The following is a 14,242-nucleotide window of genomic DNA, read 5'->3' as shown; positions in this document are numbered from 1 at the left end:
TGGGACCCGCACCTGTAAGACAATGGGGGCATATTCTAGCGATATGCCCCCATTGGCCATGATGTGACAACCCCTTTAAACCTTTTCCAAGATACTTAGATTACCAGATGAACTTGTGTTTGCTCGTTCATGTGGTAATCGGCGGCAATATTACCCTGCCAGATCATCACTAAAAAGCGTTCATCTGAATGCTTGTTAGCGATGATCTGCAAGATTATCTGTCAGTGTAATATAAGCTGAAAGTCCCCTTAGACGGGACAGTACAGCAGGTGATTGTCAGGAAGGAAGCACCAGTGTCGTCGTGTAGACCTAGCCTTACATGCAGCGATCTCCACAGTATGGGGGGGGAGTGATCGCTAATACCCATATAGACTCGCTGTTTTCTGCTAGTAGAGCGCCATTAGACAGAATGATCTGCTGCCGGCAAACCATGTTATGTGCCTGCACAGACGAGCATATTACCTGACAAACGAGCGTTTTACTCGCTCATCGGGAAATAGGCGGCACCTTTATACACTCAGATAATCGCTAACAAGCATTCCTATGGACGCTCGTTGGTGATTATCAGGCGGCTTTTCGGCCTGTGTAAGGGCCCTTTTATAGTGAAGGTCAGGTTCTAAGCTCTTTCTCGGCAGATCCCGACAGACATCTCTTTACAAAGACTTATCTACAGAGCAATCGCAAGGAAATCTAAAGAAACAGGTTAGTTCCCATTAATCTGCCCATGTGAAGGTGCCACAGATCACCCAATGAACAAGCAAAATGCTCGTTCGTTAGGTAAAATAATTAGTTTATGCGAAAACCCCAGTCATTGTTTCTGGGCAGAAGATTGAGCAGCGTGAACAGGGATCTAAATATAAAGTAAAAGTGGGGCACTCTCTTAAGTAAAGGGATCTTTATTGTAATAATATATAATTAAAATTGCAGTAGGGTTAATATAACAATAGATGAGCAATAAAATTGATATTCAATAAAAATAGTACAAGTAGCAAGTGAAATTACAGTCCTATTAAAATTGTATTAAATAACAACATAAGTTGATCCCAAAAATGAATAAATTAATGAATAAATTAATCCATTGTTTTCCACTCTGGTAGTAGTTTATGCATATGACAAGTCAATTGATATTTGTAATTTGTTTGGATATCAAAGTTTCCAGATATATCAGTCTCTTCATATACTTCAGTCTATGACTGAATGCAAAGTTCTCCTAATAGGAAATAGTCACCTGCACTTCAATGAATCTGCAACGTTGTGTGCATAAGGTAACAAAAGTTCAAGATGATGTAGCTGTTCGCTTGTTGCGAATGATGTTAAGAAGCTACTGATGCGTACAGCGGCGTCCCGCTGTAATGTTTCAACAAGCGATCGCTAAAATTCAGTATAATCTTACCCGGAGGTTTGCTGGACAGTGAGCCCTCGACTCGGCACGTTTGGTTGATATAGTCCCGGTCTCAAGGGTTACTGCTTGGATTCAAAACTTGGCGCCACTTGGATTTGTTTGGTCCACGTGTTTCTGGCGTCTCTGATGTCGCAGTTAATAAGTTTTGAAGAAAATCTTTTTCACAAAGCAGTGTCCAAATCTCCGGAGTTATACAAGCCTTGTTTCCTTTAAGGGGGAACTTGTACCAGACGCGTTTCGGGGATTTATAGTATTGACCCCTTCCTCAGTGAGGAAGGGTCAATACTATAAATCCCCGAAACAGCGTCTGGTACAAGTTCCCCCTTAAAGGAAACAGGGCTTGTATAACTCCGGAGATTTGGACACTGCTTTGTGAAAAAGATTTTCTTCAAAACTTATTAACTGCGACATCAGAGACGCCAGAAACACGTGGACCAAACAAATCCAAGTGGCGCCAAGTTTTGAATCCAAGCAGTAACCCTTGAGACCGGGACTATATCAACCAAACGTGCCGAGTCGAGGGCTCACTGTCCAGCAAACCTCCGGGTAAGATTATACTGAATTTTAGCGATCGCTTGTTGAAACATTACAGCGGGACGCCGCTGTACGCATCAGTAGCTTCTTAACATCATTCGCAACAAGCGAACAGCTACATCATCTTGAACTTTTGTTACCTTATGCACACAACGTTGCAGATTCATTGAAGTGCAGGTGACTATTTCCTATTAGGAGAACTTTGCATTCAGTCATAGACTGAAGTATATGAAGAGACTGATATATCTGGAAACTTTGATATCCAAACAAATTACAAATATCAATTGACTTGTCATATGCATAAACTACTACCAGAGTGGAAAACAATGGATTAATTTATTCATTAATTTATTCATTTTTGGGATCAACTTATGTTGTTATTTAATACAATTTTAATAGGACTGTAATTTCACTTGCTACTTGTACTATTTTTATTGAATATCAATTTTATTGCTCATCTATTGTTATATTAACCCTACTGCAATTTTAATTATATATTATTACAATAAAGATCCCTTTACTTAAGAGAGTGCCCCACTTTTACTTTATATTTATTCCACTTTTTCAGACTGGGTGCTGTCTGTTAGTGGGAGCACCTCTGGTGGTTTCCCCCCTCATTCTAGTGCGACATTACTTTATTTTATTAGTGAACAGGGATCTGCTGCCCAGAAACAATGAATCCGTATGAGGACAAGCAACTGCAGTAGCCATCACTTGTTAAGGTTGAGCTGGGCAATTAATCGAATTTAATTAATTAAACTTCTTAGAGTCTGACTATTTTATTTACTTTTTATTTTTTTATTTTATGATCATGTTGACTCCCTTTTTCCGGAGCAGCTGTATGAGTACAGGCTGTGTCATCTTTTCAGAGGTTATCCAACCCCTATAATGACCCCTCCCCAATGCTTGGGCTCCTCATATACATTATACTTACCTCACACCCCGACAACTGCGTTGCCCGGGACCTTGCACGGCCGCCACTGCTTCTCCCTGTTGCTTGAATCAAAACATCTGCTGACGGGGAGAGAAGCCAATAGCAGGCCACGACGGGATGAACCTCCCTACCATCTTGAGGTACGCTAGGGAGGCTCGCCCACTTTTTATTTTTATTTTTTTTGGTCAGAAAGCCAGGAAGAAAAAAGTTGACTAATGAAAAAAAAAAATGCCAGGATCAAAAATAAAAATTGAAGGGAACCTGCCACCAGGATTTTAGGTATAGAGCTAAGGACATAGGTTGCTAGATGGCCGCTAGCACATCCACAATACCCAGTCCCCATAGCTCTGTGTGCTTTTATTGTGTAAAAAAAAAAACGATTTGATACATATGCAAATGTACCTGAGATGAGTCCAGCGTGAAGGAGCCCAGCACCGCCCCGCATCCTCAGAATCTCCTCCTTGCTCCCCGATGTCAGAAAGCCAGAGCGCAGTAATCTCGCGATGCTCTGGACTCATCTCAGGGACAGGACATCTCTCAGATTCATTTGTATATGTATCAAATTATTTTTATTTTTTTTATTTATTTTTTCACAATAAAAGCACACAGAGCTATGGGGACTGGGTATTGCGGATGTGCTAGCGGCCATCTGGCAACCCATGTCCTCGGCTCTATACACAAAATCCCAGTGACAGGTTCCCTTTAAGATATAATCTGTAGCTGGCATTTTTAACTGCAAAAAGTCCTATTAAAAATGTAAAAGTACACAAACCCCTCCCTTAAGGTTTTTTATTTTTGGCACCATGTTGTGTGCCTTTAATAAGTATTACTGATTTTCTCCACAGGTGCCGTCATCCTCTCCTGTCCGTATTCCCAGCAGCAGACTTCATCAGTTAAAAAGGGTAAATTCATCCATACGATTCCATTGTGTTTTACCTCCTGCAAAAATATTATTTTTGCATCTACATGTACCCTTCGTGCCAACAGTCAGAGGACATGTGCCCAGTGCCGCACTTACAAACATATTACATACTCTGATAATGGGGAGGGTTAGAACATCATACCAAGGAAAAGTGTGAAGTTATCCCCTAGCCACACAACAGGGGATAACTATTAGATTGCTGGGGTTCCTAACACTGGAACACTGGGACCCTATACCCCGTGGAGCCCCCTAAAATGAAAGGAATGGCCAGTCAGGTATGAGCCCAACCCCGACATTTATCTCTGTGGCAGTGTTGTACTCGGCTGTCTATAGAAAGCGATGGAGAGGCTGCAAGCATGCTCTGTTCATTTTGGCGGGGGTTCCACAGGGTGCGGCGGGGTTTCCTTTTATTGTTATCGGTGTGGGTCCTCACCAAACTAATAGTTATCCCCTATTCTTCGGGTAGGGGATGAGTTCACACAACCAGAATACCCATTTAAAGGAGTTATGTCGCAAAACATATTCTACATTTTTTATCCGAATACTTTGTAATTGCATGGAATTAAAAATTTAGTATAGCGCCACCTGCTGTTAGTTCATTTCCTTATAGTTTGTCCATCTCACTGAGCTGGTCGAACGTGCTCAGTTTAAATCTTCAACTGCCACCAGGCATATGTTCTGTTAGGGTCCATTCACACATCCGTAAGTGTTTTGCGGATCCGCAAAACACTGACAACGGCAATGTGCGTTCTGCATTTTGCAGACCGCACATCGTCGGCACTTAATAGAAAATTCCTGTTCTTGTCCGCAGTTGCGGCCCCCAACCATGTTATAAGGGAAAATAATACAGTGAATACTGTCACCTAGCAACCATGCGTGAAAATCGCACCGCATCCGCACTTGCTTGCGGATGCTTGCGATTTTTCACTTAGCCCCATTCACTTCTATGGGGCCTGCGTTGCGTGATAAACGCACAATATAGAGCATGCTGCAATTTTCACACAACGCATAAGTGTGAAATGAATGGGTCCAGATTCAGGTTCACCACACGCATTGCACCCGGGCGGAAATCTCGCCCGTGTGAACTCGGCCTTAGACGCTGTAGCAGTTACAGGGAGAGAGCTGCAGCAGAAAGGACACGTCCCCATGAGCAGCGAGGCTGAACAGAATCTAGCAGAGCAATTGGGGCAGTAAATGGGGAGATCTCTGGACCCATATGCGATACAGGGCTGGTTCTAGCTTTGTTAGAAAGAGGTTGCCATGTACTACATGATGTTTTTCATACATCAGTCATGCCATTTTTCAATTGAGGCAAAGAAACCATATAGCCTAGATTTCTGACTGGATTTTCTAATCTGCATGGCATTGCAAAGCGCCGATCACCTACAGCACCACTTAACTGTAGTCTGCAAGATCTTCATTAGTGGAGTGAAGTGCAGCTTTGCTTGGGGTGGTAGGCACCATTACTTTAGTGTTTGCATGGATGAGTGGTGAGTCAGCTATTTATTGTGCTAGAAATATGTCTGCAGAGTGATTTCATGCTGAACCTGAGATCTAACGATGGCTCATTTGCATCATTTCTTTATTTTATAAAGGAGGAAGGAGTCGACTTAATGAATCGTGAAACAGCTCGTGAGCGGTAAGTAGGAGTAAAAGTGTCATAAAGTAAACTTAAAGGGATGGTCCAGTTTAAAAAAACAAAACAAAAACACAGGTGATGCTTGGAAATGCCATAAAGTAATAAGAGCAGCATTACTCACTGATTAGATCCAGCAGCGCTGTAGCCGAGTTCTTCCCACTCTGTGGGTGACTAATAGGTGAGCAATGCTGCTTCTACTGCTCACCGCAGAAGACACCTTTGAAACTGTATTATTATTTTTTTTATAGCATTGGTCAATATTAAAATTTGCTAAATCAGAAATACTTTGCAGTGTTCACAATACGTTTTCATTTTTTATTTTTTTTATTTTATAATTTTTAGTGAAGTGCAAACAGCAATGCAAATGAGCTTATCCTGGGAGGAAAGCTTTAACCTGGTAGGCATTTTTTCCTTTTATATTTACTGCTGTTGTTCTTTTGTAACGCATTGGTTAGGCTTATTTACAGATCGAGAAGCTGGCGCCCTCATTATTTGTATAAAATGGCATCACAATGTATCTCCCTTTTCATAAACTAATTTTACTCTTTGGCCTGTCCCCCCTTCACCCATCCCCAGTCTTGATCCTGTTCTGTCATCGTTTCAAGTTTCTGACTTTCTCACCTCTTGCTGCACAATATAAACAGCCCTCCATCATTACTCTTGGGTAATAAATGTTCCACTGATCCATTACTCGACCCTCAGCTCTTAAAGAGGTTATTCAACTCCAAAAGGAGTGTCCGAGACCTGCCCGATCCAGGTTTGGGGGTGATGCTCACCTGATCCTCGCTGCTGGAACTAGTCTATTAAGCTCCTGTGCCGACAGTTCCGTTCCCACACATGCCGAGGGCAACATTCATCGACAGGGGCAAACATGACCGCTGCAGCTACCTGCTCCCCCTGTGTCACATTTGACGTCACACGTGATTCAGGGGGAGCAGGTCACCGCCGCAGCCTGTTATTGGCAGCAGTGGTCATGGGTTTCCCAGTCGATGGATCTTGTCCTCGGCGCATGTGGGAGCAGAACTGCCGGCATGGGAGCTCAACAGACTGAATCCAGTGGTGTTGATCAGGTGAGCATCACCCCCCAACCTGAGTTGGGCAGGTCTGGGCTACTCTTAGTATTGGATAACTCCTTTAACTGTAGTCAGTGGGAGCAGCATGGTAGTGACGAGCACCCTGACATAGCTGTGTAGTACCGGCACCACAGTTTGGATAAACAATCGCTTGGTAAAGGTTGGAAAATCACTTTAAGAGGCTGTGTTCGATCTTCTTACAACCTCCTGAGTAGTACTGTGACGCCCATAGACCCTAGAATAAACCCATGATTTGGAGCTACTCCGTTTAGACCCCATACAGCTATTTACTGTTGTATTTTAGTGCTATAGTTTCAGCAGTTTTCAACCATTTGCATTACCTTACAGAGTGACAATGATTATGACAAATTGGAAAAACCTTCATCTCCAAAGCGTGTTGACTTTGCCCCTGTGTCACCAGCACCGTCGCCTACAAGGGGAATAGGAAAGGTAATACCTATGACAGCCTATAAATTAAGTGTCAGACACAAACATTGAGATTGCTTTGCGTCTTTACAATTTTGGATAATGGGACATGATATGATGGGGGTTTGTTGTAGGGATCATTCGAATATCGGCCGATATTATGGATTTTGACCGTTATCAGTATTTACATCTATTTTGACGATATTCCGATAACTTATGCTGTCGGCGCTCTCCGTGTTCTCTCAGCAGCACAGGTGAGAAGGAAGCAGTGTCTCCCTCCCCCCTGTGATGCCGCTGCCACCAATGAAGAGACAGATGAGAAGAGAAGGGGAGGGGCTGTGGCCACTGCGCCACCAATGATGTTAACGTATTCATTCAAATTGAACAGGAGGCGGGAGCTGCAGAATCACATAGCCGGCTCCCGACCTCTATGAGCGGTAGCTGCGATCTGCGGTAGTTAACCCCTCAGGTGCCGCGGATCTCAGCTACTGCTCATAGAGGTCGGGAGCCGGCTATGTGATTCTGCAGCCAGCTCCTGCCTCCTGTATATGCATAAATGAGATTTATCTTCATTGGTGGCATTAATCATTGGTGGGGCAGTGTGCCCCCCACCCCACCCCTGCATTAAAAACATTGGTGGGGCAGTGCGCCCCCCACCCCAGTATTATTGCTGGCAGTGACCACAGTGTCCCCTCCTCCTCCGATCGGAGCCCCAGCAGTGTAATCCTGGGGCTCTGATCGGTTACCATGGCAGCCAGGATGCTACTGAAGGGTGAATAGGACAAGTGTTCTAGTCCCTAAGGGCTAGTAAAAAAAAAAAAAAAAAAATATTAAGTATAAATGAAAAAAAGATTTACAAAAAAAAAAACCTACACATTAACAATAAACATATTCATTTTCAGCAGATTTGAGTAGGATTTTTTTTATTTTTATTTTCAAAAATGAAAATTCACAGAATATCGGTATAAATTATCGGCTATCGGCCTGAAAGTTCACAAATTATCGGTATCGGCCCTAAAAAAATCTATAACGGTCGATCCCTAGTTTGTTGGATAAGTGGGTTGGACTTGGTCACTTGTGCATTGTGGGATATTACGGTGTTCTTTCTTTCCATAGAACATCTGGACTCTAACTATGCAATATAATCCCAAGGAGTGATCAGGGCTTCCAGCCTTTAAGCACAGGCTGAGTAGTAGTATATCACTCCTACATACGTGCATCTTTATTTTTTTTATATTGAATCTGCCAAAGAACTGAGTTTGTCCTGTGGTATTGTGAAATGATTAGCTTTTTTATATGTACCAGAGTCACACTGAGCTGTTATCTGTTTTGTCATCCATAGCAATGTTTCTCTCCATCTCTACAAATGTGTTTGGGCAGTAATGGTTTGCCCCCAAGCCCTATCCCCAGCCCTACAAGGCGCTTTACTACGTAAGTATCACCCTTTTTTTACAAGTCTTTAGTCACGGCGCCCTGCAGTGCTGACATGGATATAGTCTATTGAATATTTTATGTAACCTACATACATGCCAATTGTCCCTGCTTGTGTTTTTGTTTTTACTTTTAGTGCATGTGGGTCTTTTGGGCATTTGGCATTGACTACTTTCAGACACAGAGGCTTTAGTAATCGATGATCGAACCTCCAAGTATTCTATATTCTAGCTGTTTAAGGGGTTATCCTTCTTTTTATAATCTCAGCATGTCCACAGTGCTCAGACTTAGAAGAAGTGACTCATGATGATGTAAATTCCCTTACTGGGCAAGTGCTGCGCTCCCTGTAAGTCTGGGCACTGTGGGCATGCTTAGGTTAAAAAAGAAAATATAACACCCTTTAGGGTTCATTCACACATCCGTGTGTGTTTTGCGGATCCGCAAAACACGCACACTGGCAATGTGCGTTCCGCATTTTGCGGACCGCACGCCGCCGGCACTAATAGAATATGCCTAATCTTGTCCACAATTGCAGACAAGAATAGGACATGTTCTATTTTTTTCGGGGTCGGAAGTGTGGAACAGAATTGCAGACGTGTGAATGGGGCCTTAAAGGGAACCCATTAGGCCTCTCTTACACACAAGCGTTATGGATTCTATCAAGGTCCGTTCTGGAAAAAACTGATGGTTTTGCATGCAAGTCCAGTCAAAAAAGCCTTGTGTGCCATAAAACTCTTGTAATATCCAATATAAAACCTCAATCAAAAATTCTGGTTGTTGATGGGAAGGAGTTGTGTGCACAGAGCCTTTTCGGCTTCCACATAACGAAATGTATATATTAGATATATGGTATGACGCTCTCCCCTGGAAGCACTAAATTCTGGGTTTAAAGAAGAAATGTTTGTCCATAGAATGGAATCTCGCTCAGAATTAACTGGCCACAATACAGGTCTGTTTTGTGTAAGGTATGCAGTTGGAGCCGCTTGCAAGTAAAACTCAGTAGTTTCCGATTGTGCCTGAGACAGTATAACATATGACAGAGGCATTTTCCAATCTTAAATGAATGGTTTGCATGCAGTTTTCTTTTCATATGGTAAAGTCCTGGATCCCCACCCTGCTCGTAGCTAAAGCCATTCACAGTAACAGAGCTCTTTTGCATATCTATTGATAGGGTTTGTTTGCCTTGCTGCAGGGCGTAGAAGTCTCGTCTTTCGTTCTATCTGTGGTTTTGATTTTCCTCATGAAAATCCAGGATACAAGTTCTCCAGTATTATAATAAATATTAACGTAACTTATTAATTGATAATTGACACTTTTGACCCTTGTCTTCAGCAGGAGGAGTCAGAGTCCCATCAACTGTATACGGCCAAGTGCACTAGGTCCCATAAAGAGGAAAGGTAATAAGTTCTAAATATTTAAAAATCCTTATTCTCCTTTTAATGTTATCTGGGTGATCTTTTATATCTACGATGTAGATGTGTGCATGACAGATGTTACTCCTGTGCTCCATGCCGTGGTGCATCAGTGTATCCAAGTCATGCTAGAGAAGTGCATAGGGAGTTGTCAGGGCTGCCGGTTGTCAAGTATAGACTGAGTGGTAGTATATTACTCCTACACTACTGTCATTTTCTGTCTGCATTATTGTATAGGATAATGTATATACTGTGGTGACATATTATGCGGTGACCTTTTACCAAACATTTTATCAAGTTTTTTATTTTTTATAGTGGAAATGGACATGGAGACCCAACCAAAGAGACTGTTTCAAGGAACAACTAACATGCTATCTCCAGACATGACGCACCTATCGGATTACAGCTGGTAAGGTTAATTCTGCTGCAGAACGGACTGGTTTATTGCATTTCGATAAGCAAAGATTATAACTGGTGTAAAGTAGAACTGGCTTGGTTGTCTGTAGCAACCAATCGGATTCCACCTTTCCTTTTCCAAAGGAGCTGTGAAAAATGAAAGGTGGAATCTTTGGGCAACTAAGCCAGTTCTACTTTACAACAGTTTGCTAAATCTCCCCCATGGTCATGTTAGGCTACTTTCACACTAGCGTTCGGGCGGATCCGTTCTGAACGGATCCGCTCATAATAATGCAGACGGAGGCTCCGTTCAGAACGGATTCGTCTGCATTATTTTTAGCATAGAACAGCTAAGTGTGAAAATAGCCTCGTACGGATCCGTCCAGACTTTCAATGTAAAGTCAATGGGGGACGGATCCGCTTGAAGATTGAGCCACATTGTGGCATCTTCAAACGGATCCGTCCCCATTGACTTACATTGAAAGTCTGGACGGATCCGCACGGATCCGCACGCCTCCGAACGGCCAGGCGGACACCCGAACGCTGCAAGCAGCGTTCAGCTGTCCGCCTGTCCGTGCGGAGGCGAGCGGAGCGGAGGCTGAACGCCGCCAGACTGATGCAGTCTGAGCGGATCCGCTCCATTCAGACTGCATCAGGGCTGGACGGCTGCGTTCGGGTCCGCTCGTGAGCTCCTTCAAACGGAGCTCACGAGCGGACCAGCGAACGCTAGTGTGAAAGCAGCCTTAGAAAGCATTCTCTCTCCTACGTTGGAAGATTATAGCCTTGGGGGGTCGGAGCCTGATTTCTAAAGGCTCTATCTTCAGATGAAGAGGAGGTAATGCCCTGATTCTCGTCTTGTTTCAAAGCTCAGATTGCCCAATGGAGCAGCCGGTCAGGCATGCGCTCCGGAATTCTGGAGATAGCCAAGTACATCTCTCGGCTATCTCCGGAACGCCCATAGAAATGAATGAGACAGCTGAACCTGGCCGGCCACTCTGTTCATTTCAGTCCGTGGAGAGGGGAGGCTAGGGAGATGGGCCATCAATCTGAAAATCCCAGAAAAACCCTGTAACGTGTTACTGAACTCAAAGCAACATATTAGAGGTTTTGATTAAAGGGCTCTGAGTGCTGAGGAGTCCGATTGCTAGAAAGAGGAGAGAGAAGCACTTGCATAGTGTAGTCTCTTTCCCTTCACTACGAGAAAGGCCCATAGACTTTGTCTGCCATTTGCAGCGAAGAGAGAGCACATACTATGTTAGACGTCTCTCTCCTCGTTCTAGTGTCTCTGCACTCCCACCAATCAAAACCTTTGGTATGACACTTTAGAGCTGTGTTACTTCATCCTCTACTGGTTTAAAGAAGACCTAACCATGTGAACACCCTGTAGTGTACATTAAAAAGGCGGATATATGATTGTCTGAAGTTGCAGGCCCAAAGCATAGGACTGCACTATTTAAACCTTCTGGTAAACGGTCTCCTTCAGGTGCAAGCGCGGTCATTGACATGTTGTATTTCCATTCATAACTGCACTGCTCCTGACAGAAAAAGTACAGCAGTTTAAATCAGGCCCAAATCTTAAGTCTGAACTGCAGATAACAAGTTCTTCTATGAATGCTTTGAATACAAACGGTGGCAATGTTCTATTGGCCTGAGAAGGGCTTACCTTACAAGATGCTGTGTAGGACCCACACCTTTTGGAAATTGATTATAACTCATGGTGTATTATCAAGGAACAAGTTACAGTCAAATGCTGCACATTTTGGTGTATGCCAGTTTTGCATAAAAATGTGCAACTATTTTTATTTTATTATAATTTTTTCCAACGCCAGTCTTCTGTGGTCTGGGAGGGTCAGTAAATCACACCTGAAATCTAGGCCTGCTCATAGCTGGCATAGATTAGATTTTTCTGGCACACAGACTGCCAGAGATGCACCAAATTTGGGTTCTGTGGTTCTAAGTTATGTGCACCGTAGGCCTCTTTCACACGACCGTATGGCTTTTTCAGTGTTTTGCGGTCCGTTTTTCACGGATCCATTGTTTCGTTTTTTTGTTTCCGTTGTGTTTCTGGTCCGTTTTTCCGTATGGCCTATACAGAATACTGTAATTACCTAGAGAAAATTGGGCTGGGTATAACATTTTCAATAGCTGGTTCCACAAAAACGGAACGGACACGGAAGACATATGGATGCATTTCCGTATGTGTTCCGTGTTTTTTTTTTTTTTTGCGGACCTATTGACTTGAATGGAGCCACGGAACGTGATTTGCGGGCAATAATAGGACATGTTCTATCTTTCAACGGAATACATCCACTTTTTTTGCAGAACCATTGAAATGAATGGTTCTGTATACAGAACGCAAAAAACTGCCCATAAACGGGAAAAGAAAAAAAAACTTGTGTGAAAGAGGGCTTACTCTAAGTGATATTTTATAAAACACTGTCGATTCTGCCCAAATATATTAGTCTGTAATGTTTATTTTCGCTTGCAGTCTTTCGTCGGACCTTGACAGCAGCAGCAGCATCAGCTCCTCGTCTGACTCTGCAGCTAAGGAAAGCTGTGTGACCGACTCCCCCGCCGCCTGTTCCAACTCCTGCTCGTCATTCATATCACTGGACGATCTGTCACCCAAGTGAGTGACACAAGGCCAGGCCACCGTGTCCCCGATCCCCATTATTTTAAGACTGTGCAGCACATCATTTGCAACCCTGGTCTTCTCCACTGTGGATTACGTTTTTATTTTTATTATTAGGTATATAATTCACCTCCTGCCTGATGGACTGTTACAGGACTTGAAAAGTGGAGCAGGAGATTGTGTATTTTGTGTACAGAATAGTATGTACAGTATCCGTGTACATATTGCCTGTGTGTCCCAGGTATTTATGCGTGTAGTTTTCGCTTTTATTTATTCTTTTTAAACTGTGTATTGTCTGCAGTCATGGATTGAGATTGTAGTATTGTGGTCTCGGCTGGTCCACCAAATTCTCTATCCTCCAGGAAGGGAAGAGTAATAATGCAGCTTCTTTTTTTGTAATGTACAGGGTGGGCCAGGACTGACCGGCCAGTATAATTCAGCCAAATAAGAAACGTCACCTTTTACTGTTAACCCATGTTCACACCCCAGTGTCAAATGCTTTTCAATGCACTATGGCTTGCATTACCACTGGAAACGTAAGTTCCCGCTTGCTAGGTTTCGCAGCCATTTATGAATCCAGTTCTGCTTTACCCTGGTTATATTTCTTCTTGGGTTCTCCTTCTCCTCCTGCTCCGTTCTTGTCACAGTATTTTGGGCAGTTTATTAAGATGTCTATCCCTATTAGATGAGCAATGTCGGAACTCTGCCTGATTTCAGCAGGGTCAGCCGGCCATCTAATGTGTATTGTGTAGTGTCTTTGGAAAGATGGATCCAGCTAGTTGTAATTAAACATGCCCGATCACTTGTTTTCTAAGGCTGCTTTTACACTAGCGTTTTGTCTTTCTATTTGTGATATCCGTCCTGGGCTCGCACAAGCGGTCCAAAACGGATCAGTTTTGCCCTAATGCATTCTGAATGGAAAAGGATCGGCTCAGAATGCATCAGTTTGCCTCCGATCACCAAACTGATCCGTTCTGACATACAATGTAAGTTAATGGGGACGGATCGGTTTTCTATGACACAATCTGGCACAATAGGAAACTGATCCGTCCTCCGTTGACTTTCAATGTTGTTCAAGACGTATCCGTCTTGGCTATGTTAAAGATAATACAAACGGACCCGTTCTGAACAGATGCAAACAGTTGTATTATCTGAACGGACCCATCCATGACCGATCCGCACAAAACGCGAGTGTGAAAGTAGCCTTAGCCGATAAGGGGTTTGTTAGTCTGTCCCCATTTAGAACACATGCCAAATGTAAATGTGTTGGGGGAGGGGTGGGAGCCACTCTTGGCTGAACAAGTGTCATCACAACAGCACCTTTCAGCTTCCTATACATAAGCCAGTTGCCTGCAATAAGCCTATTCTGAATTTCCTAATTTTTTTTGCCCTTTTTTTTATTTTTTATCAGTTATAATATTGTAATCCCCTGAAATAATAA

The 14,242-nt window shown here is 43.2% G+C and overlaps 1 protein-coding gene and 2 non-coding genes across 3 annotated transcripts; all 3 read left to right on the top strand.

Moving 5' to 3' along the window:
• Nucleotides 1-3,706: 3,706 nt before the first annotated feature.
• LOC122919765 (PPP2R1A-PPP2R2A-interacting phosphatase regulator 1-like) lies at nucleotides 3,707-13,058 on the top strand (the record flags this gene model as incomplete). The annotated part of the gene is made up of 8 exons (XM_044268950.1): nucleotides 3,707-3,772; nucleotides 5,388-5,431; nucleotides 5,774-5,828; nucleotides 6,853-6,954; nucleotides 8,273-8,361; nucleotides 9,697-9,758; nucleotides 10,089-10,182; nucleotides 12,658-13,058. Coding segments are annotated over 8 exons (657 nt in total), but the record flags the coding sequence as incomplete, so codon positions are not given.
• On the top strand, nucleotides 8,008-8,144 carry LOC122919999. Its single transcript, XR_006386876.1, has one exon. It is a non-coding gene; the product is annotated as a small nucleolar RNA U109 (small nucleolar RNA).
• On the top strand, nucleotides 9,841-9,980 carry LOC122920001. The gene has a single exon (XR_006386878.1). It is a non-coding gene; the product is annotated as a small nucleolar RNA U109 (small nucleolar RNA).
• Nucleotides 13,059-14,242: the final 1,184 nt, after the last annotated feature.

Source organism: Bufo gargarizans, chromosome 9 (assembly GCF_014858855.1).
Source record: "Bufo gargarizans isolate SCDJY-AF-19 chromosome 9, ASM1485885v1, whole genome shotgun sequence".
Taxonomy (NCBI): Eukaryota; Metazoa; Chordata; class Amphibia; order Anura; family Bufonidae; genus Bufo; species Bufo gargarizans.
This window is presented reverse-complemented; position numbering and strand designations above follow the sequence as displayed.